Below are 22,595 nucleotides of genomic sequence, written 5' to 3' on the forward strand. Positions count from 1 at the left end.
GGCTGACCAGCTTGGCCAGCATCAACACCAGTAGAGCTGTGGCAGCCCTGGTCTTGGAAACTGAGTCCCAGGTGGCAGGAACAGGAGCCCTGCTCACCAGGGTGCACCACCAGGCACCCCTGGCATCCAAAGCTGGGAGTGGGAGTAGCAGGAAGGAGGGAGCAAGCTCCTCCATCTGGGTTGAGGAGGGAGGACATCCTGGAGGAGGTGGTGGAGGAAGGATCCTTCAAGGATGAGCAAGAGTTTCCTGGCTAGCAGGAAAGAAGTTTTTAGCAGAGCAAACCTCAGCAGCAAAGGCATACGAAAAGGGAGAGGGTGTTTGGTGTGGCAGAGGCTGGTAGAGGACGCAGGGCTGGTGTGGAGGGAGGCCAGCTGAAGAGGAGGCTGCAGGGCTGAATGCTGGCTCCAGGAGCTTGCACAGGTAGCAACAAGAGCCCACCTGCCGGGAATGAGCTTTTTGCACCTTAAGGGAAAGGGACTTTAATTCACAGCTCGATAGACTCAGCCTGAGAGTCCACCACCTGGGGTGGCCCTGGCTGTCAGATCCTCACGTGCCACCGAGGACAGCAGTGGCTTGTGTTCCCACCGAGCCAGGCATCCGCCAGGTCCCGCCGGCCCCACTGGATGTCAGTCTTTTTGCAACAACCCTACGCGGAGGAAGCCAAGCTCCAGGGAGAGTGCGCGTCGTGCACCTGGCGGGACCTGAGCGCAGGGGGCTTCCAGGGCGGCAGTGCTTCATTTTCTCACGCAAAATAGTAACAGGAGCTGCTGTGAGATAGCAACAGCGTTTTCCGTGATCATAAAAATAAAATTTACTTGGCCAAAATGTCAGTTCTTAAATTTATAAAGCAGGCCGACCCCGACGGGCGCCCGGGCACACGTCCAGCGCTGTCTTCCCGCCCGGGGGCATGGACAGCCTGCGGCCCCACCTGTCCCTAGCCTCCCGCCCCGGCCCGGAGCGACCGGCCCTCTCTGCTACGCACAAGCAGGTCGGCGCCGCACAGCCGGCTGGGCGGAGCCAACGGCGGGGGAGGGGCACTGGCGGGCGGTGTGGGCGGGGCCACGCCTGGGGGTGGGGCTGCGTGGCGGCCCGTGCGTCGTCCGGGCACCGCCCCTTGCGCAGTGATGTAGCTCAGCCTCCCGCCAGGGGAGGGCGCCGCTACTAGGAACTCGCGCGCGACCGCGGCGGCGTTTCCCGGGCCCGGTTTGGCGGGAGCACCCGGACTGTGCGGGGCGGAAGTGGGCGGCTGCGGCACCTGTGCGGAGCGGCGCTGCGGGCGGGACCTGGCCGAGCTGGAGGGCGCGGGGGAGCGGGGCCCCGGCGGCCCGCGAGGCCCAGGGGAGCGGGCTTCTGGGGCGCCTGCGGCGTCCGCTGCGGCGCCGGGGGAGCGAGGCGGGGATGGGGCGCCGAATCGGGCGGCGGCCGGGGCCTCTGCCATGTTCGCGGGGCTGCAGGACCTGGGCGTGGCCAACGGCGAGGACCTGAAGGAGACCCTGACCAACTGCACCGAGCCGCTCAAGGCCATCGAGCAGTTCCAGGTGAGGCGGGGCCGCGGGCGCCGGGAGTCCGGCCAGGGGGCGAGGCGCTTGGGAAGTTGGGAGTTTTCTGGCTTCCTTCTGGTAGCAGCGTTGCGTTCCACCGGGTGGAGTACCGAATGTCCTGAGCTGGGACCCCGTTGCCGGAGGACGGGTTGGTTTCCCGTTTTTGCGGTTGCCTCCAGCGCCGCTGCGAGCCTCCGTGGACACGTCTCCTTGTGGACTCGGGGCGTCTGGGGTGCATGGGCAGACTTGACTGCGGTTGCAGCTTCTGTTGTCGCCCCAGTCAGCCAGGTGTATCCGCACTCACTTCTTCCTCAGACAGAGAATGGCGTGCTGCTGCCCTCCCTGCAGTCGGCCCTGCCCTTCTTGGACCTACACGGGACGCCGCGGCTGGAGTTCCACCAGTCGGTGTTTGATGAGCTGCGGGACAAACTGTTGGAGCGAGTGTCAGCCATTGCTTCGGAGGGGAAGGCTGAGGAAAGGTAGGTCTCCGCTTGTCAAGGGTGGGCAGATGAGATGTGCAGCCCACTTTGCAGCCTCGTTACTGATTCAGTGGCGTTTGTCATCTCCTTGGTACAAGGTACAAGAAGCTGGAAGACCTTCTGGAGAAGAGCTTTTCTCTGGTCAAGATGCCATCTTTGCAGCCAGTGGTGATGTGTGTCATGAAGCACCTGCCCAAGGTAAAAGTCGAGGGTGGGTCTCCTGCATACCCTTGGTTGGTGCAGGTAGTATTGTGCACGTGGTCCAGGCAGCCGCTTAGCTCCAAGGAGGTTTGATATGCTGCTGTCCCAGGAAAGCTCTGTCCCGGCTTCTGCCAGTTAAGCCACGTGGAGACTGAAGCTTGGCACTTGAGTCGGAGTTGGGGCCCTTTCTGAGAAAGAGCTGTTGGTATTCAGCATGTCTGCCTGCACCTACTAGGGCCTGGGGTGCCAGTCATAGATGTCCCTGTCCAGTGGGGCTGGGCTCCAGGCAATCTCTGTGGCCTGTCTCGACGGAGACGCAGGAGCACAGGCACCACTCACAGGAGGCCTGTGGTGTCGTGCAGGTTCCTGAGAAGAAGCTGAAGCTAGTGATGGCTGACAAGGAGCTGTACCGAGCCTGCGCCGTGGAGGTGAAGCGGCAGATTTGGCAGGACAACCAGGCACTCTTTGGGGACGAGGTCTCTCCGCTGCTGAAGCAGTACATCCTGGAGAAGGAGAGTGCGCTCTTCAGCACGGAGCTCTCTGTCCTGCACAACTTCTTCAGTCCTTCCCCCAAGACTAGGCGCCAGGGCGAGGTGAGGGAGGGGCGCCGACCTGTGGCAGCCCCTTCAGCTGCCTGTGGAGCAACTCCCTGCTGTCCTTGCATGTTTGGGCCCTTCTGCTCCTGAAGGAGTGGGCTGGTATGCGTGGCTGGCAAGAAGCTTGGCGGTTTTTGTTGGTGTATATTTTGCTTTTGAAAAAGTGATACATGAAGAATATTACAATCTACAAAAAGGCTTTTAATGAAAAGTGACAATTGTGCCTCCACTTCTAAATAGCAGGTTGCTTGATTCTTAAACTTTCAAATGTTTACATAACTTGTTAATGTGGTTGGAGTTCTTTTTCATTCTTTAGAAGACAGAACGTTGAAGGTTCTACCCATCAGTAACATTGGCATTATCCTAAGCTCCACTTTGCAACTATTGGCTTTTTTTATGTTGAGATTTCCTAGTTAGCTAATTTCAGACTAGCACTGTTCAGTGTAAAGTCTCCGTGGGGAGCTGAGGCCTCTTGGCCTGTCCGAGGGAGACGCAGGGACAGAGACACCACTCACAGGAGGCCTGTGGTGTCGTGCAGGTTCCTGAGAAGAAGCTGAAGCAGCTATAGAAGTTATTTAAAATTTCCTAGTATCCACGTTAAGAAGGAAAAAAGGAATAGATGAAATCAGTTTTCTTTCTTTCTTTCTTTTTTTTTTTTTTAGAGAGAGGGTCTCACTCTGTTGCCCAGGCTGGAGTGCAGTGGCACGGGCACAGCTCACTGCAGCCTCCACCTCCTGGGCTCCAGCATCCTCCTGCCTCGGCCCCCCAAAGGGCTGGGGCTCCAGGTGGGAGCCATTGCTGTGGTTTCTAATATGTTTTCTTTAGCCTAGTGTGTCCAGAGTATTAGCTTTCAGCATATAATCTACATGAAAGCTTATAATTGAGTCATGATGCTTTTTCATTGGTGGTCACTAAGTTTTTGAAATCAGGTGCATCTTTCACACTTATAGCACATCTCAGTTGTCAGATTTCAAATGCTGAAGAGTCAGGTGTGGCTTGTGGCTCCATTTGGGCAGGAAGGGTCCTGGCCATGCACAGGTGGCCGGTGTGTGTATGGGGGTGGCTGTCTCTACCCTCCTGCTTGTTCCCAGCTCAGACCCTTCATAGGCCCCTTTCTTGTTCCGTTGCCATCAGAGCCCTCAGTCTCCGCGAGCTGTAAGGTCCCCACGTGTCCCCAGGCTTTTTCCCACCTCCTGTCCCTGTCCCTCCTGTCCCAGTGGCTTAGTGCCCCTGTGATCTGCCCTGTCCTAGGTTGATTGTCTCTCACAGTGATGTTGTACACACACAAGAAATGCAAATCGTGGAGCATCCAGGACAGCAGACAGGTTTTCAGGGAGAAGCTTCCTCCCCAGCCCCCACTCTGCCCTTGCAGTGGGCACCGCCCTGGCCCCAGTGCAACACTGCCCTGCACGTTGCTGGTCGCTGGCCCTGTCTGCGGCCCCCACTGTGGGGCTCGTGTCTCCAGGTCATGTCACCACGCTGATGCTCCTGGAGGGAGGTGTCTGTGTCGTCTGATGCCACGTAGCCCCACCCCGGCCTCTCTCAGACTGGACGTGGCGCTGTGGTGTTCCCCCCTGCTGCTCATGTGCAGGGCGGTGGTCCCTGGGTTGTCTTCCCTGAGGTTTCCGATGGTCCTTTGGTATCTTCCCCGTCCCAGCTTTCAGCTCTTCCCTCTGTCCTGGACCTCACGTTCTTCCTGGACTTTCTGCTCTCACGTGATGGGCTGTTTTTGGGTCTGCTCCCTAGCCAGCGGCCTGCACTGTGGGTTTTGTGTTTTGTTTTTTTGAGTGATGTCCTGCTGTATGGCCCAGGCTGGTCACCAATTCCTGGGCTCCAGTGATCCTCCCGCCGTGGCCTCGCAGGCGGCCGGGACCGCAGGCTGTGCCCCTGCGCCCAGCAGCCACCTGCTTCACTCATCGCACGATTGTTTATGTTCCTCAGCTTTGTTTTTTTGGTTTCATCCTCGTTTTGTTGGGGTACATCCTCAAAAAAAAACCTTGATAAAAGTGTTCCGAGTCCTAACACACCTGAAATTTATTTTGTTTAGACTTCATAGTCAATTGGCTAAATTTAGAATTGCAGTTTCAAAATTTCGAAGGCCTTTCTCACTGTTTCCAGGCATCTGCTTTTGCAGATGAGTCTGAAGCTGCTCAGATTCTCATTGCTTGGTGGGTGGCCTGTCTTCTTTCTGGAAACCTTTCGGTCATTATTCTTGGTGCGCTGTGATTTTCCAGTGCTGTGACGGCCGGGCAGCGCACTGCCCTGCGGCCCTCTGTGTGGGTCAGTTTGGGTTGTGGGTTCTGTACCCAGCTGGCCTACGAGTGGGTTGCTCACGTGTGAGGTGAGTGTGGGCCCCTGACACAGGCACCTGCAGCCCAGAGTGGTGGGGGCTGTGCGGGTCCAGCCCATCGGGTCCCTGCGACCTGCGGGCAAGAGTCCCTGGCAGGGGCCCTGGAGGGTGAACTGCTGGGCCGGTCGCTGGCTCCTGCCCCCCCTTGCCGCCCTCGCCACTTGCTATGTCCAGCCTGGTGCCAGTTGGGCTTTTGGTGTATCCACCATCTTGGGCTTGCCCGGAGTGTCTTCGCACCATGGGCCGAAGGCTGTTGGCCAAGGCCAGCTGGCAGCTGAGTGGAGCTTCCTTGGTCGGCCGAGGCAGCAGGACGGGAAATCTCCTGAGAGTCCCGTGTCAGAGGAAGGGCGAGGCGGGTGACCCCTGCCAAGGGTTGGGCACTGTGTCCCTGCACAGCCCTTCAGTGGTGGGGGGACTTGCACGTTGGTGTTTGTGCTCCGGACTCTGGGGGACTTGCCTCTGCTCTGTGGCCCTGGGTGCCGGTCGTGGGGCGAGAGGTGGCCACACAGCCTCGAGCTCAGGGAGCCGGCCTGGGCCGGGGCGGGCAGCCTTGAGGGATGGGCAGTGAGGCTGCACAGGCCCTGGCCCAGGCCCCCAGGCCGTGGCATCATGGCTGTGTGTCCTTATCTGGGCCAGAGTCTGCCGCTCGCTGGCAACTGCCAACTGCCTTTCACGGCAGCCCCTGGGCCTGGCTCTACCTGACCTCACGGGCAAGGGGCTGAGGTGCCGGCAGGGGTCACAGCTGGTCACAGACCAGGGGCTTTCCAGAGAGTCGTGGGGATGCTGTGGAGTCAGCACTTTAAAGATAGCAGACCTGCCGCGGTCGGACTGGGTGCCAGCGGCTCACCGGAGAGCAGGAAACACTTTTCACCAAAACATGCAGAAAGGACAGTTGTCCTTGCGCTCTGTGTGACGGCTGTGTGCCCTCCCCGGGACGGGGCCTGGGGGCCGACGGCTGGTCTCGCTGCCAGGTGGTGCGGAGGCTGACGCAGATGGTGGGGAAGAGCGTGAAGCTGTACGACATGGTGCTGCAGTTTCTGCGCACGCTCTTCCTGCGCACGAGGAATGTGCACTACTGCACGCTGCGGGCCGAGCTGCTCATGTCCCTGCACGACCTGGACGTGGGCGACATCTGCACCGTGGACCCCTGCCACAAGGTAGCGCCACGCTCGCCCTCCTCCTGCTCCTGGCTTCTCTCCTCCCCTTGGGTGCAGGTGGTCCGGGGCCACCCGGCCCCACCCGCCCATCAGCTGTGTGCCGGCCCCTCGGCACCTCCGCAGACCCCGACTGGGCATTGTTTGTGGCGTCTGAGCCAGAGACCAGGCTGTCCCTGTGACGCTCTCTTGCCCCTTCCAGCCCTTTCTCTGTCTCAGCGGGGCGCGGAGCTGTGGCCACACCTGGACCCCCACCCTGGCCCTCCCCTGCCCCAGAGCTCCTGGGGACTCTGGTGTCACCTGCTCAGGCTTTCGTTGCTGGGAGGGCTGCAGTGGCTGCCCCACGCTGGGGTGCCCTGAGGAGCCCCTCTTCAGAGAAAACAAGTGTCACCTCCTCGCCGTGTGCCCTGACCCTTGCTGCTTTTGCCCCGAGGCATGGGGAGGGCTCTCTGTGGTCGGCTGGACGGCGGCCTGCGCCTGAGCGAGAGGCGAGGTTGCCTGGGGCCCGGCCACGTCCCGACTGTGCTTCCTGCAGTTCACCTGGTGCCTGGACGCCTGCATCCGGGAGCGGTTCGTGGACAGCAAGCGAGCGCGGGAGCTGCAGGGCTTCCTGGACGGAGTGAAGAAGGGCCAGGAGCAGGTCCTCGGGTGAGGCTCGCTTCCACAGCCCTGGCTCCCGGGCCGCCCAGGGCGTCCGGCCGAGCACCTGGCTTCCCCCGTGGGTCGCTGGGGTATTCCGGCCTTAGGAGTGCTGCCGGGCACTGGGATACGGTTGCTTGGGACGAGTCTGGGCAGCAGAGCGCCCCCTGCACACACCGCGGGGCCCAGGGTGGGGCCTGCATACCGAGGGTGGGCGCGCGAGTGCTGTCTGGTCCCTCCTCTGTCACTTTCCCTGTTGGACTTGTCTCTGGAGGACCCTGGCTGAACTTTAGAGAGTCCCAGTCAGGTTTTCAGGACCAAAATGTGACCTTAATTTTTTTTTTGACTTCTTAACCCTTTAGTGTGAAAGATCTTTGAGTAAGTTAAATTATGAACCTTAAGCTTTTCTTTGAAAGAAATCCAGAATGGAATCGGCCTGCTCCGTGTGGAGAGGTCCCCGAGGTCCCTGGGGGCGGCCGGGCCTCCTGAGTTCATGCTAAGGGCTGGTTCTTCTCAGGGACTTGTCCATGATCCTGTGTGACCCATTCGCCATCAACACGCTGGCGCTGAGCACCATCAGACACCTGCAGGAGCTGGTCGGCCAGGAGACGCTGCCCAGGGTTAGTGCAGGCTCCTCAGCGGCCGTTGGGTGGGCGTGTGGGCGCGGGCTGTAGTGGCCACACTGCGTGAAGGCCACGCCTCCCACATGTGAGATCGGTGTGTTGTGACCTTGGGCACCAGAGACCCTGCTGGGTAACAAGTGGGGTCAGAGCCCAGGCTGTCGGCAGTGGGTGCTGAGGCTGCTGCTCCTGCAGGACAGCCCTGACCTCCTCCTGCTGCTCCGGCTGCTGGCGCTGGGCCAGGGCGCCTGGGACATGATTGACAGCCAGGTCTTCAAGGAGCCCAAGATGGTAACGTGATTCCAGTGGGCCCGACCACTTTCCCACGAGAGGCCGTGGGCCGTACTTGGGGAGTGGAGGGCAGGCTAGGTGTTTCTGAGGCCCTTTTCGTCCCAAAGCTTCCTTCCTGGAGGCCCCAACCTTCCTTTTGGGAAAATGCCTGCTGGGGTGTCCTGGGGCATCCCCAGGGACTGGCCGGCCACGGTGTGGTCGCTACTCCAGGTGGACCCAGCCCAGGAGGGGCTTCATGTGGGCAGCCAAGCTCACGGTCAGGCTGGGGGTTCGAGGAGACAGCACTGGGTGGGGGTCTCAGGAGGTAGGAAGGAGGGACCCGGGGACCAGGAAAGTGGGGCATGGGGCTGGGGGCCGGGGCTGGGGGTGGGCCCACAGCCCACGGGCTCCCTGCCCCCAGGAGGTGGAGCTCATCACCAGGTTCCTGCCGATGCTCATGTCCTTCGTGGTGGACGACCACACCTTCAACGTGGATCAGAAGCTTCCGGCGGAGGAGAAAGCCCCAGTCACGTACCCAAACACGCTTCCTGAGAGTTTCACTAAGTACGGCTCGACAGGGGCTTGAGGGGGGCAGGCGGGAAGGGGTGTCCGGGTGGGGCTGCCGCCGGGCGGGCCGGGGTCTGGGCAGGTCTGACTGCCCCCCACCCCTCGGGCAGGTTTCTGCAGGAGCAGCGCATGGCCTGCGAGGTGGGGCTGTACTACGTCCTGCATGTCACCAAGCAGAGGAACAAGAATGCGCTCCTCCGCCTATTGCCTGGGCTTGGTGAGTCTGCACCGGGGATGCCTGGCTCCTGCACCTGATGACCCGCCTGCCAGGGGCCCTGGGGCCCCAGAGGAGTCGCAGATGGCTCCTCTTCCCATCTCCGCCTGCGACTTTGCTAGCTTGGTTTTCACCTTCAAGTTTTTGTCTACAGGCCGGGCGCGGTGGCTCACGCCTGTAATCCTAGCACTCTGGGAGGCCGAGGTGGGTGGATCGTTTGAGCTCAGGAGTTCGAGACCAGCCTGAGCAAGAGCGAGACCCCATCTCTACTAAAAATACAAAGAAATTATATGGGCAGCTAAAAAATATATATAGAAAAAATTAGCCGGGCATGGTGGTGCATGCCTGTAGTCCCAGCTACTCGGGAGGCTGAGATAGGAGGATCGCTTGAGCTCAGGAGTTTGAGGTTGCTGTGAGCTAGGCTGATGCCACGGCACTCACTCTAGCCTGGGCAACAGAGTGAGACTCTGTCTCAAAAAAAAAAAAAAAAAAAGTTTTTGTCTACAGTTTAGTAGGGAAGTGAGGGGGGCTCAGCTCTGTGTTTTCAGATTCCTCCCTGGGTCTTACCGTTCTTTGCCACAGAAGTGATGCAGGAACCACCTTTATTTTGTCCCGACTGGCAGCAAAGTTCAAACGCTAGAGAAAGCTTCTGTACCAGCCCCTCAAGGCAGTGGCAAGCCCACTTTCCCTGGGAGCCTCTAGCTGGGAGGGATGGTTGCAAGTCAGGAAAAAGAGGGAAGGGTCCAAGTGGACCCCTTCAAGAGTAACGCAGGTCGTGTTGGGGAGATGGGGCCTCTGTAGCATTCTGTGTCCTCACCATGACACCGGCCCTGGGGTCTTGCTGACTCGGGGTTGGTGGTTTCTTCGGAAAGATCTTGCAGGTTTTTTGCTGGCTTGGTCCATTTTGTGCTACTGTAACAGAATAGCCGAGACAGGGTTGTCTGTAAAGACAGAGATTTCTTGCAGCTCTGCAGGCCGGGAAGTCCAAGGTCAAGTGGCTGCATCTGGTGAAGCACTGTGTTACGTCATCCTATGGTGGAAGGGGGCAGGGCAAGTTAGGGTGCACAGGGTGGTGGGGCAGAGAGAGACAGAGACAGAGATAGGGATGGAAGGAGACAGAGATAGAGACAGAGACATTGAGAGACAGATATACAGAGACAGAAACGTTAAGAGAAACATTAAATGACAGAGACAGATACACAGACAGAGAGGCCTTAAGAGCTAGGCAGAGACAGATGGAGAAAGGGGCCAAACTTATGCCTTTATCGGGAACCTGCTCCCCAGATGGTGGCATTAATCTGCTCCTGAGGGCAGAGCCCTCATGACCTTGTCACCTCTTAAAGGTCCCCCTCTCTGCACGGTTGGCCGGGGGTCAGGTTTCCAGTGCGCAAACTTGGGGAACGCGGTAGGACCACGGCACTTGCCAGGCGTGTCTCCGGGTCGCCGGTGTGTTTGAGGATGGCGCGTGCGTCTGTTTCCCAGTCTGCGTGAGGAAGCGTCTGGGGCGCTGACCCGTGCCCAGCCCCCGTCGAGCTGAGCACTGTTAGCGGGGCGTGGGCTCCCTGGGGCTGGAACCAATTACCACAACCCTAGTTGCATAGAACAACACAAACATCGTCCTGCGGTTCCAGAGGTCAGAGGTCTGAAGTGAGGCTCAGGGGGCCAAAAGCGGTGTGTGGGCTGGTTCCTTCCGAGGCTCCAGGGAGAGGCTGTCCCAGCTGGGCACAGGGGCACAGCTTGTTTGTTTTTTGAGCCTTGTAAGAACACAGTCACAAGTCACTTCGAATCGCCTTGTTCTTTTGTTCGTCTTGGTGCCGTCATGTGCCCGTGCTGTTCGGCCCGTGGCGGATCCGTGCCGGTCCGTGGGATCGTCCGTGATTTCACACAGCGGCGGGAACACCCAGCCGTGCGCCGCCTGCCCACGGTGTTCATTGCGGAACGCGCTGCGCAGGCGCGTAGCCAGGAGCCTGGCGTGCAGTGGGCTGTGCCTTCGGGTCTGTGCGTTCCGTGCGTGTCACTCGCACGGGGACAGAATCGCCTAATCATGCGTTTCTCAGCGTCCCCATTGTTAGTCTGTGCGCGACTGTCCTTTTGTTTCTTTCTCCTGTCTAGTTGTGGTGGCTAGAAACCAGCCGTGTGGCTTGTCCTGCCTTTGGCAGGGGCATCCGTGTCCCCAGGATGGCTTTGCTGCCCCACAGGCCGGGACGTGTCTTTTTAATCACCTTTGGGAAGAGCTCACTTATTCTTATGTTTTTATTTTATTTTTTTTTATTTTTTGTTTTTGTTTTTTGGTTTTTTTTTTTTTTGGAGACAGTCTCGCTCTGTTCCCTGTGCTAAATGCCGTGGTGTCAGCCTAGCTCAGAGCAACATCCAACTCCTGGGCTCCAGCAATCCTCCTGCCTCAGCCTCCCGAGTAGCTGGGACTACAGGCATGCGCCACCATGCCCAGCTACTTTTTTCTATATATGTTTTTAGTTGTCCAGATAATTTCTTTCTATATTTTAGTAGAGATGGGGTCTCGCTCTTGCTCAGGCTGGTCTCGAACTCCTGACCTCGAGCGATCCTCCCGCCTGGGCCTCCCAGAGTGCTCGGATTACAGGCGTGAGCCACCGTGCCCAGCCTTTTCTTATGTTTGTAGTGGGTTCTAGTAAGAATGGATGTCGATTTTTAGAATTCTTTCCTGTTTATTTTTTTACTTCTATGGTGGGAATTTCTGAACAAATGAAAAATAGGAGTACAGAATGGTGAAGACCCAGGGTGATTGCCACCCCCACGGGTCGGTGCTTGGCCGCCTGTGGCTCAGGGTGATGTCTGGCTATAAATCTGAGATGTCCCAAGGTGCCGGCTCCAAACACATAGGGGCGTCTCTACAAAAGGAGGCTTTTAAAACCTGGCCACAGGCCACACGCACAGCTGAGGCGGGTTCACCAGTTTCTTTGTGCCAAATGCCCCGCAGTGGCCACATTTCCCTGATGATGACCTCATGACATTTTTGTGCTAGTGGTTCAAATTGGGATTGGAGAGCGGGCGGGGTGCACCTGAGTCCCAGCTACGGGGGCAGAGGCGGAGGCTGGCTGGAGCCCACCTGAGTCCCAGCTACGGGGGCAGAGGCGGAGGCTGGCTGGAGCCCACCTGAGTCCCAGCTACGGGGGGCAGAGGCGGAGGCTGGCTGGAGCCCACCTGAGTCCCAGCTACGGGGGGCAGAGGCGGAGGCTGGCTGGAGCCCACCTGAGTCCCAGCTACGGGGGGCAGAGGTGGAGGCTGGCTGGAGCCCGGGGGTTCGAGGCTGCTGTGAGCTGATGGCGCCACGGCACTCCAGCCCGGGCGGCCAGGTGAGACCTTCGTCTCCAAGAGGAAAAAGAACAAATCGGGGTTGGAGAGGGGCCACCTCTGCTGCTGGCGTTGACTTTCGTGCCTCTCCTAACCCGGGGACTTGCTGGAGGAGTCGGGCCCTGGCAGGATGGGATCTTGCTGGTCAGGACCACGTGCCTGCCCGAACACCTTGTGCCCACACTGGCCCTCAGGCCGCTCAGCCCGGTCAGCCGTGTTGCAGGGGTGCATCTTGGGGGCCCGGCCTCCCTGACACGTTCTGGGCATTGTACGGGCGCAAGTGGCATCAGCCAGATCTGTCCTCACGAAGTCCCCTGTCCAGGCCTGCCGCCCCCGGGTGTTGAGAAGTGTCTCCTGTGCATGTGTCCCCCCACCCATGTGGCCGGGGTCCTTCTGGCATCAGTCCATGGGGGGGCTGGCCTCCCTCCCTGCAGGTGACCCTGTGTGCCTCGAGGCTCCCGGTGGCTTTGGCTTTTGTGCCATTGGTCGGGAGAGAGACTCATCTTTGGGTACTTTTGCCACCTCTGTTGTGTTTGGTGTCTGGCTTCACAGAAAGAATTTGGACATTTTTCTTAGTCGTCTTTCCCGTGGGATAGTTGAGATGGTAGTTTGCTAGAGCGCGTTCGAGACGGGCGCTTGGGCGCTTTGCTGCGTTGCTTCTCTAGTTAGCGGTCTGTTCGGGTTTTCTCTCTTCTGACTCAGTTCAGTCCAGAGTCCCGCGGCACGGCCTTGACGGAGGGGGACAGTCCTCCTCCAGCTCCCCTGTCCGCTCCCCTGCCCCTCAGGGCTTAGCCCCGCTTCCTCCACCCCTGCCAGTGAACTCACCCGTCTGTCTAGAGAACTCTCCTCCCCACCTGCCGAGACCCTGTTCTCACCTCAGGTCACCTGAGAACTGCATCTGAGCACCCCGAGGAGTGCTGGTCTCCCTAGATGCAGGTCCCCGAGGGCTGGGGTCTCTCCCTAGATGCAGGTCCCCGAGGGCTGGGGTCTCTCCCTAGATGCAGGTCCCCGAGGGCTGGGGTCGCCTGCTCTGGGGGGGCGGGCTGACGCCTGCTCTGGTTGCAGTGGAGACCTTTGGTGACCTGGCCTTCAGTGACATCTTCCTTCACCTGCTCACGGGGAACCTTGCGCTGCTGGCGGACGAATTTGCCCTGGAGGATTTCTGCAGCTGCCTGTTCGATGGCTTCCTCCTCGCAGCCTCACCAAGGTAGGTGCAGGGCTGGGGCCAGCTGGGCACAGTGGGGACCGTCTGTGCTTTCTGTTCTTGTCCACGGCAGCCTGGGAGGTGGCTGGCGTCCCATCCTGCAGACGAGGGGCCGCAGGTGTGTCTGCTGGCCCTACAGGGTGCCCGGGCATGGCTGGGCGGGCCCTGCCTGCAGAGGCTGTGCCCGCCTGCGGGTGGGCAGGGCCTGGGAAGGAAGCAAGCTCTGCCGCCTCGCCTGCCCCTTTCCCAGGAAGGAGAATGTGCACCGGCACGTGCTGCGGCTCCTCATCCACCTGCACCCCAGGGTGGCCCCGTCCAAGCTGGAGGCCTTGCAGAAGGCCCTGGAGCCCACAGGCCAGGTGGGTGCCCCACCTGGGGCTTTCCGAGCGAACATGCCTGCTCAGCACCAGCCTCTGGTGCTCACCGCGGCCACCGGCCCTGGCTTGCGGAGGTGTCTGGGGGGCGCGCTCTTCCGCGTGACCGTGGGGCCCGCCCTGCGTGCGTTGCTGCCCCCTAACCGTGGGTTCCCCGCAGAGTGGAGAGGCCGTGAAGGAACTTTACTCCCAGCTCGGCGAGAAGCTGGAGCAGCTGGACCACCGCAAGCCCAGCCCGGCCCAGGCTGCGGAAACGCCTGCCCTGGAGCTGCCCCTCCCGAGCGCGCCCGCCCCGGCCGGGCTCTGAGGCTCCTCTGGGGGCTGCTCGGGAGTGGGGGCCCCTCCTGGGGCGTGTGCTGGACAGCCAGAAGAGGCCACCCTTGGACCCCACACAGTATCGGCAGTGGCTGCTCCCGGGGCGGCGGGGCTGCCGTCCACGCGTGGGGCCCGTGTGCCCACCCCAGAGCCCTGGCTTGCGGGCAGCACAGCGCGGAAAGCTCGTCGTGCCTGCCTGCACCCTGGGTCTGTGTGGCCGCAGCAGGCACGGAGGGCAGTGGGGGGGTTAGGAAAAGCCTCCTGCTTTCCGGGGCGAGGGCGGGGCCTGGGCTGATGGGGGGTGGAGCCTCCCGGGGAGGCTGCAAGGGGAGGCTGGTGCCGCCGTGTTGGCAGCCTGGCAGAAGCCCAGGTTCTGGCCGCGGGGCCTGCAGAGACGGCGCTGCTGCTCCTGCGGAGTGCGGGCGCGGCCTCCAGCCTGGCCTGTGCCGCAGCGGACGGTCCCGCCGACCGAAGGCCCCGCAGGCCGCCTCCCTTGCCCGCAGCGCCCATGTAGCAGAGGTGTAGCAGGCATGGCAGAGAAAGCCCAGGCCCCCACATGCTGCCTCAGTTTACCTTTGGAGCCGAGTGCTCTTCCTTGTTCAGCTGCACCTTCTCAGCCTACCACATGGGGGCAGCTGGTGCACACGTGAAATTTTCATTTATGTAAATAAAAGGCATTTTGGTAAATCCTGCAGATGAGATGTTTCTGTGCTGGCCGTGGACACAGCGTCCTTATGGGGCCTGCAGCTTTGTGAGCCACCGTCTCTGGGCTGCTCGGCAGGTGACAGCTCCTAGGTGGGCTGTAGGAAGCCCCCGCAGCGCCTTGCAGACAGCCGCTTTGTTTCCACACTGAGTCCAGCTGAGCAGCTCCTCCCGCCCTGCACAGATGAGGGGCCATGAGCCCCCGGGAGGGCCAAGGATGAGCCCAAAGTCATGGGCAGAGCTGGCGCTGCTCCGAGCAGAGACCCCTCAGCTGGGCAGCGGTTCGTGCCGTCATTCCCTGGGTGGCTCAGGGGAAGACAGCCCCGCGCCGCACTCTGATGTCTCCTCAGGGACACCTGCCAAGGCTGAGTAAGTCCGGAGCCGTTGCACACGATGTAGGCCCACCCCACAGTGCTGGGTCAGCAGGGGCGGGTGAGTTCGGGACCCTCTGGGCTCTGCTGCATGGGAAGCCCTGCACGGGGCTTGCGGTCTGCACTGCCAGGTCGTGCCTCGGTTTGCCCTATAGTGTCTTCTCTGAGAGCTCCAGGGTGGGCAGGGAAGTCCCAGGCTGAGGGCTCTGGTGGGAGCAGGGGACGAGCAGGGAACAGAGACAGTGTGGGGCTACACAGAATGGAGAGGCTGGCCTGGCCCAGCTGTGGGGAGGCCGGCACATGGGTTCTGCGCGTGGTTAGCAGGGAGGGCCTTGGGGTTTCCAGACGGACGGGAACTTACCTGGTGGGCTGTCAGGACAATCGGGGCTTGTGAGCGGGACAGGCATTGCCATGGGGTTCTGAGCTCAGGAGACGGCTGGGGTGTGGGTCTGACGTCATCGGCCTGGTGCTCGAGGTATGAGACCCGGTGGGTGAGGCTCTGGGCTGCCCACCAGGCAGGGCGGGGGGTGGGCAGCCGATGGGGTGTCTCAGCAGCCCAGGGAGGGTCAGGCTGTGTGGGGGCCAGCCGTGGGGGGCGAGGGGAGGAGAAGCCTGGGGACTGCGTGAGAAGCAAGCGGGTGGGGTGTGGGCGCTCGGGCCGGGAGTGCGTGTTTTGGTTTTTTAAGGTGGAGGAAACACCTGTTTCTAGACAGGTGGGAAGGAGCTGGCAAGGTAAAAAGTGGACAGTGTAGTGGGGGCTAGACCAGAGTGAGCCAGAGGGGCTGTCATCGGGGAGGGAGACGGCTCGGGCCAGGCGCTCCTCTGTCCCCTTGCAGCAGCTTCCACTTCCTCAGTCTGGGCTGGGGGGCCGGGCAGGGTGGAGGTGTGGAGGGGCGTGGACGGGGAGCAAAGTGGAGGTGTGAGGAGCAGCCCTGAGTGGACCTGGACACCCGGTGTGGCCCCTGCGCTGTGCGAAGGGCCCTGAGGCTCACGCTCAAGGGGGACAGACTGGTCCATGCGGGTGGGCTCCTCTGGCCTCGTTCAGGGGCAGGCCCTGCGGGCGGGGAGTGGCTGTCCGGGCCCTGTGGCCCCAGCATGGAGGTGGGGTCCCGCAGGGGCCCTGGGAGAGCTGTGGAGGGGCGCAGGCCTGGCTCCAGGTGGGCCAAGGGCTGCCTCTGCCAGAGGCCGACCCGGACCCTCGTGTCCACAGCCCAGCACCGTCACCAGGGTGAGGCGGGGGCGGAGGAGCCCATGCCGAGGGCCTGCCCTTGCGGGTCAAGGTGGATCTGAGCCCTGGGGACCCAGCACCCCCACTCTGGGCAGGCTCCCTCCCACCTGCCCACCCAACCGCAGCTCTGCGGCTCCCCCAGGACTCACAGCCCATCCTCCACACACACAACTGTGTCCTTAGCCTCTCCCAGGCCTTGCCTGTGGGACTGTTCCCCTCAAGACCCCCAGCCCCCTGGTCCTGGCCCCAGGGAGCCTGGGCGTGGCCTGAGAGCCAGGCGTTGAAGTCCTCAGCACCCAGCCAGCCCTGCACAGGGTGGGGCACGGGCCCTGGGCTCCAGACCTGCCTCCTGGAGGGAGCCTGTGGGTCCCTCGCCCCAGGGAGCTGGGGTTGTGGGGAGCAGGGACAGACAAGCCTGCGGACCCCACACCCTGGAGAGAGCGGACACCCCTGGCCCACAGTCGACTTTCCCTGCGGGGTGGGTGCAGGGAGGTGAGCAGAGCCTGGAGGGAAGTCCAGGATGGCCAGGTGTGGCAGTAGGAGGGGCCCAGGCTCCGCAGCTGGGAGGGTGGGGCAGGCAGGGGCAGGACAGGGGGCCTTGGAGGAGCGGGGACCACCTGTGCAGAGACAGAGGTGCGGATGGGGCCGCCTGCAAGTGGGGGCGGGAAGGGTCCTACTCGTGGCCCAGGTTCTTTCTAAATCTGCTCCCCAACGCCCACAGGGACCCTGAACCACATGTGAGGGTCTAGTCCCAGTTCTAGAACATCGTCCCAGCGTGTGCTGTCTGTCTTGGGCAGGGGGCTCCAGGCTGAGGGACAGAGGAAGGGGGAGGAAAAGGAAATGAGCCCTAGTCTGAGGCCCCAGATCCGGGTCAGAGGAGGGGAAGAGAAAAGGGGGAGAGGATAAGGGAGGCAGCTGGGGGGCTCTCAGCCGAGCACGACCCTGCCTGCCCCTCCACTCCTGCTCTGTGGGGGTGGGTCAGGCGGCTGCAGGAGATGTCCTGGGGGAGTGGGGGCCCCTGGAGGACACCCTGAAGTGCAAGGAGCCCAGGTATGGGGGAGGGCACGCCGGAGGAGCCCGGAGTGGGCGTGGAGAACACAGAGGGGAGGTGACTTTCTGGCCAGGGCAGCTGGGCAAGCCAGCCAGGCCTCCCCCTCTGGCGCCTCCGTCCAGCCCAAGCCCCGCCCGGCCGCACCCCCTGACTCACTTCCTTTGCACAGAAGCGGAAACCTACCCGGAGCTTCCTCTGCTCCGATGCTCCCTGGGGACCCACAGGTGCTGCTGCCCCCTCCAGGCCTGAGCTGGCCCAGGAGGCCGGTGACACCCTCCCAGGGAGCTTGGCATTTCCTGCTTCCTGAGCCTCAGTCTGGTGCAGGCAGGGGTCAGTGGAGCTGGGGGAGCAGCTGCTGCAGGTATTGGGGCGGGTTGGGGGCGGGGCCCAGGCCAGCCCCTGCCATTGGGGTCCCTTCCCTGCCTCCCTGGGCTCTTTGTCCACCTTCCCCAATGCCCCCAGCCACTGCCCTGTTAGGATTGGGAGGACCCCAGTTTTGGCGTGGGGGTATGGGGGGGCTGGGGGTGCTGGGAGGCCTGGGCCGAACCAAGGGAGAGGCCTGGGGCCCATTTTCACAATCCTAATTTCCGGCCAGATACCCCCTCAAGTGTTCTTGAGTGTGTAGGGCCGCCTTTGAACTCGGGGGTGGGGGGGTTGGGCGGGTGGGGGTGGCGGGGACTTGAGCCTCTAATCCCAGTGGGCCTTCCTGGGGACCCGGTCCAGTCTGAGCTGCGGGTGGGGGCTGGGTCCGCCTTGACCTATCTTCACCCTACTTGGCACATGGTTGGCCACTGAACTCCGCCTCCAGGAAGCGGATCAGCCGCTGATAAGCTGCACCCCCACCCCAGGCCACCCCAGCCACTTCCTCAGGGCCCTCGGTCCTTTATCGGAGGACCTGAGAAGTTTGCATTGGGGCCCGCGGGGAGGAACCGCTTCCCGGTCAGCAGGCGAGGCGGGGGCAGCCCAGGCCGCACCCCCTGGGGCTCCCAGGGTAAGATCACTCGGCAGCGGCGGCGGTGGCGGCCGCGGGGTGAGGCCGTGGCGGGAGTCCAGAGACCCTCCTCGTCTTCCTGTTGCAGGGAGGGCGACCTGCATGCCGAGCGCGCTCCTGCGCCATGGACCGCGGCCAGCCCAGCCTGGAACCCGCGGCCGCGGCCCCCGGAGCCTCGGGGCCGAGTGTGATCGCGCCGGTGCGCGCCGTGCTCCGCCTGCGCCGCCGGGTGTGCGTCCTGCGCCAGCGGCGCCTCCTGCTGCCCGGCACAGGGCCCGACGCCGGGACCCGGGCGCCCAGGCTGGGAGGCAGCTCTGGGGCGTCGCGGGGGAACCTGGACCAGCCACAGTTCTTCACCTTCGATGGCCCAGCCGAGCTGCCCTCGAGGACGCCGCGCAAGAGGCGCCGGCGCAGCCGCGTGGTGCTTTACCCGGAGACCTCACGCAAATGCCGGCCGCGCGTGGAGCGCAGGAGCCGCGCCCAGCGCTGCCTGCTGCTGCTCGTGGCCATCGTGGGCTTCCAGGTACTCAACGCCATCGAGAACCTGGACGATAACGCACAGCGCTACGACCTCGATGGGCTGGAGAAGACACTGCAGCGCACGGTGTTTGGCCAGCCAGCTGCCGTGGGGCGCATCGTGGCGCTGATGCGAGACTACCTGGCCACGCACGTGCACAGCCGTCCGCTCCTCCTGGCGCTGCACGGGCCCAGCGGCGTGGGCAAGAGCCACGTGGGCCGCCTGCTGGCACGCCACTTCCGTGCTGTGCTCGAGGACGGCGCGCTCGTGCTACAGTACCACGCGCGGCACCACTGCCCCGAGCCCCGCGCCCCGCAGGACTGCCGCGAGGAGCTGGCGCGGCGCGTGGCCGACGTGGTGGCGCAGGCCGAGGCGGAGGAGAAGACCCCACTCTTGGTGCTGGACGAGGTGGAGCTCATGCCACCGCTGCTGCTGGACGAGCTTCACAGCTTCCTGCAACCGCAGCGCTCCCACCACTTCCACAACGCCATCTACGTGCTCCTCAGTGGCGCTGGTGGCGCCGAGATCACGCGCTTCGTGCTCCAGAACGCCTCCCGCGCGCTGTCGCTGCGGCCCGAGGGGGCCGGTGGGGCCGGGGCTGCAGCGGCACAGGCCGAAGAGGACCTGCGCACCAGCCTGCGAGCGCTCTTGGCACGCGAGCACCCGCTGTGGCAGGCCGCGGCCATCGTGCCCTTCCTGCTGCTGGACAAGCGGGACGTGGTCAGCTGCTTCCGCGACGAGATGGCCGGCGAGGGCTTCTTTCCGGAGCAGGCCCGCGCCGAGCGCCTGGCCATGCAGCTCAGCTACTACCGGGTTGCTGACCGTGAGTTTGCGGTCACTGGCTGCAAGCAGGTGGTGGCCAAGGTGAACCTCTTGTAGCGTTGGCACAGGCATTGCGGACCAGCCCGCGTGAGCGGACGTTCGGGTGGGTGGTGGCAATAGGAGGGTGGTCGAGAACCCTGTGGACTTGTCCCAGGCCCCCGGGGCCCCTAATAAATTCACAGTGGGAGCTAAGGAGGCTGGTGGGGGTGGGCCAGCCCTGCGCTCTCCGGTTCCACTCCCACACCCCCTCAGAGCCCTGGGTCTGTCCCTGGGTTGGTCAGGAGAGCTGCCACTTTCCTGTCCTTGACTTGGCCACGGTCCTCAGCGGCGGGTCCCAGGCATGGTCTGGCTGTTGTCGGGCAGCCCGGGGAGGTGGGCAGTCTGTTCCCATGGTACGAGGAAGGTCTGGGGTACAGGCAGCTCCCAGCATCACACATTGGGGATTGCGTCAGCCTCCCGCCCACACGCACTCAGTGCCGGGGTGGGGACTTCACCCCTGCTACCCTACCCTTTCCTGGCCACTGGCTCTGGAGATGACACCCAGTGGAGTCGCAGCCAACGATGGCGACAGTGACAGTGCTCTGGGGTCCTCACCCTTGGCTCCGCCCACCCCGTGCTCTGAGGCTCGCATTGCTTGACTGGAAGCAGAGAGGAGGCCACGCAGCCTCTCCCCTCCCCCCAGACACCCACCCTGAGCCTGGCCCCTCCAGGTTGGGCTCTCACCAGATGATCGTGTGTGCCTGGGGCCAGGCGGGAGGAGCGCAGGCCTGTGTGCACCCTCCGCCTGACAGTGTGAGCGGTCTGGTCACCCGGTTGCGTGGCTCTCCAACCCCGCGCCTCCATAGCCTGTTGTGTCCCAAGTTCTGCCCCCGCCGCGCCCTCTGCACAGAGCGTCCTCCCCGAGCCTGTGCGCCTGGGCGCCCTAGACCTCCCGGGCTCGGAGCACACGCTCCGCCTCCGGGAAGCCCTCCCGGACTCCTCTGGCAGCTGGGCTCACCGCGCCAACGGAAGCTTTAGTGAAAGGAGCTTTGGGCGCTTTTTGCGCGGTGGTTTCCCGGGGGCGGCGGTCGCCTGGGCAGGGTCCTCACCTCCACCCGAAGCCCGGGCGGCCTCAATGCTGCCGCCTCGTGGCCGAGCCCGGCTAAGCCCCGGGAGCTGCCGAGGTGGTGGCCTCTGCGGTCGCGCGGGGCCGGGGCGCTGCGGGCCGGGCCGCCCGCGTCCTCTCTCCCCGCCACCCCCGCCGCCTGCCCGCCGACGGTCCCCGCCGAGGCCCGCCCGGGAGGAGCGCACCGTCCAGCGGGCGTGAAACAGGCGCAACATCCTAAAAGTGGGGCCGGCGCGGAGCGGCTTCGCGCCGGCGGCGGGTGGAGGAGTGGGGCGGAAGGAGGTGGCGCCCGGACCCGGGAGCGCACACGCGTGTGAGCTGCGCGCACGCGTCCCCCGCGCCATCGCTGAACTCAGTCGGACCCCTGCCCTTGGAGACCTGCTCTGCGACCGCGGTCGCCAGCACTGGTGTCCCTGGAAGGGCTCTCCCCGCGTACCCGTTCTCGCCCTGGTGCTGGTCTGCGCACCTGGGCGAGGTCTGTGTGATGGAGCCCGCGATCCGGGTCGCTGGACAGTTGGGATCTGCCTGGGCAGATGCACCGCAGAGATCCTGGACCTGGCTTGGAACCGTGCGGGTGAGGGTTGTCGCATCCTGCCCAGATAGGCCTGAGGAATCTGGGGGCTCTCTGGGGTCTTGGGGGGGGGTCTGGGTCCCGGGTGGTACCAAGAAACTTTGCCCCCTTGGGGTTGGGCAGGGTGGATGGCCAGCTCTTGGGGGCGAGAGCTGCGTTTCAGCCCAGCTCTGTCCACTGTAACCCCACCTGCTGGGTGCCTGGGGAAGGAGCCCCGCTTCCCTCCCTAATATCTGTCGGCTGAGCCTGCGCTGGGGGTGTCCTGCTCTGCTGCCCCTGGGCTTTGTGTGGATGCTTCACGGCTGTGTGTAACAGACTGAGAGCTGCTGAGTGGGAGGTGAGTTTGCCAGCCCAGCATGGGTGATGTTGGGGTGCTCCTCACTCCCCACAGAGGGCCCCAGGGACTATCACCTCCCCCTCCCACAGAGCACTGCCTTGAGGTGTGTCCTGCCCAGCCCAGCACGGGACATTCATTCCCCCATTCCGCCAGCATCACTCACCTGGCGTCTACTTGTATCTGAAGTCTAAACCTATGGGGAATTTTATCTTTCTATTTATTTCTAAAATACTACATTGAGGCCAATTTTGTGCTCAGGAAGAATGTGTGCTGAGTGCTGGGGGGCTGGTTGCGTATGAGGCCAATAAGTCGCCCTTGTTAATAAATCGTGCTGTTCAAATCTGACAGCCTCCTGTTTGTTTTGGGTTTTGTCTGCTTAACCTGTTAATAATTGGGACAGGCACGTTGAAATCTTGCCATCTAATGGTGGACCTGTCAATGTCTCTCCAAGCCTCTATTTAACAGGCCATGCTAATTAAAAAAAATTGATAAACTTGTGAAGAGGGAAGTGGAGCAGGCTGGTAGCTGGTGGGAGGGCTATGGGGTCTCGTGAGTTCTGCAGCTCAGACAGGAAGGCTTTCCAGGAAATCCATAAATAACTAAAAAGGTATTTTCTTTAACTGCCCCAGGCAGGTGCTGAGGGTAGACTGCCCAGGCTGGGCATGTGGGAAGCTGCCAGCTCATCGGATGACCCCAAAATGTAATGGCTGTTTTCCCTCACAGGTGTGAGCAGATCGTCTGTGTGTGGCTGTCTCTGAGTCATTCTCTGACATCCTCCACGTGTCATTATGTAGTGACCGTTATGATCTCTAGTAGTGGCTTTTTCTTAAAGTCTCTTTTGTCTGATACTAATATAGCCACTCCAGCTTCTATACCTGAAGCTTCTTTTCAGTTAATATTTGTTTGGGATATATTTTCTAAGTCTTTTTTATTTTCTAACTATATCTCTTTTAAACAGCAAGTTGTTGGACTTTTGACAAATCCAATTTGACAGTCCTGGTCTTTGAGCTGTGCGGTTTCTAGTCCATTTACATTTATTGGGACT

General features: G+C 62.1%; 2 protein-coding genes across 2 annotated transcripts; both read left to right on the forward strand.

The window, feature by feature from the left end:
* The first annotated feature begins 1,234 nt into the window (after window positions 1–1,234).
* Window positions 1,235–14,532, forward strand: NELFB (negative elongation factor complex member B). Its single transcript, XM_069477154.1, has 13 exons — window positions 1,235–1,539; window positions 1,858–2,021; window positions 2,120–2,219; window positions 2,585–2,815; window positions 6,140–6,325; window positions 6,858–6,970; window positions 7,479–7,581; window positions 7,777–7,872; window positions 8,273–8,415; window positions 8,529–8,635; window positions 13,028–13,169; window positions 13,417–13,525; window positions 13,701–14,532. The coding sequence occupies exons 1-13, from the start codon at window positions 1,438–1,440 to the stop codon at window positions 13,845–13,847; spliced, it is 1,743 nt and encodes a 580-aa protein (XP_069333255.1). The 5' UTR covers window positions 1,235–1,437; the 3' UTR covers window positions 13,848–14,532.
* Window positions 14,533–18,322: 3,790 nt separating this feature from the next.
* Window positions 18,323–20,636, forward strand: TOR4A (torsin family 4 member A). The gene has a single exon (XM_069474858.1). It carries the CDS (start codon window positions 18,323–18,325, stop codon window positions 19,592–19,594), a length of 1,272 nt encoding a protein of 423 aa, XP_069330959.1. The 3' UTR covers window positions 19,595–20,636.
* The last annotated feature ends 1,959 nt before the right edge of the window (window positions 20,637–22,595 follow it).

The sequence above is a fragment of the Eulemur rufifrons genome, chromosome 7, assembly GCF_041146395.1.
Source record: "Eulemur rufifrons isolate Redbay chromosome 7, OSU_ERuf_1, whole genome shotgun sequence".
Taxonomy (NCBI): domain Eukaryota; kingdom Metazoa; phylum Chordata; class Mammalia; order Primates; family Lemuridae; genus Eulemur; species Eulemur rufifrons.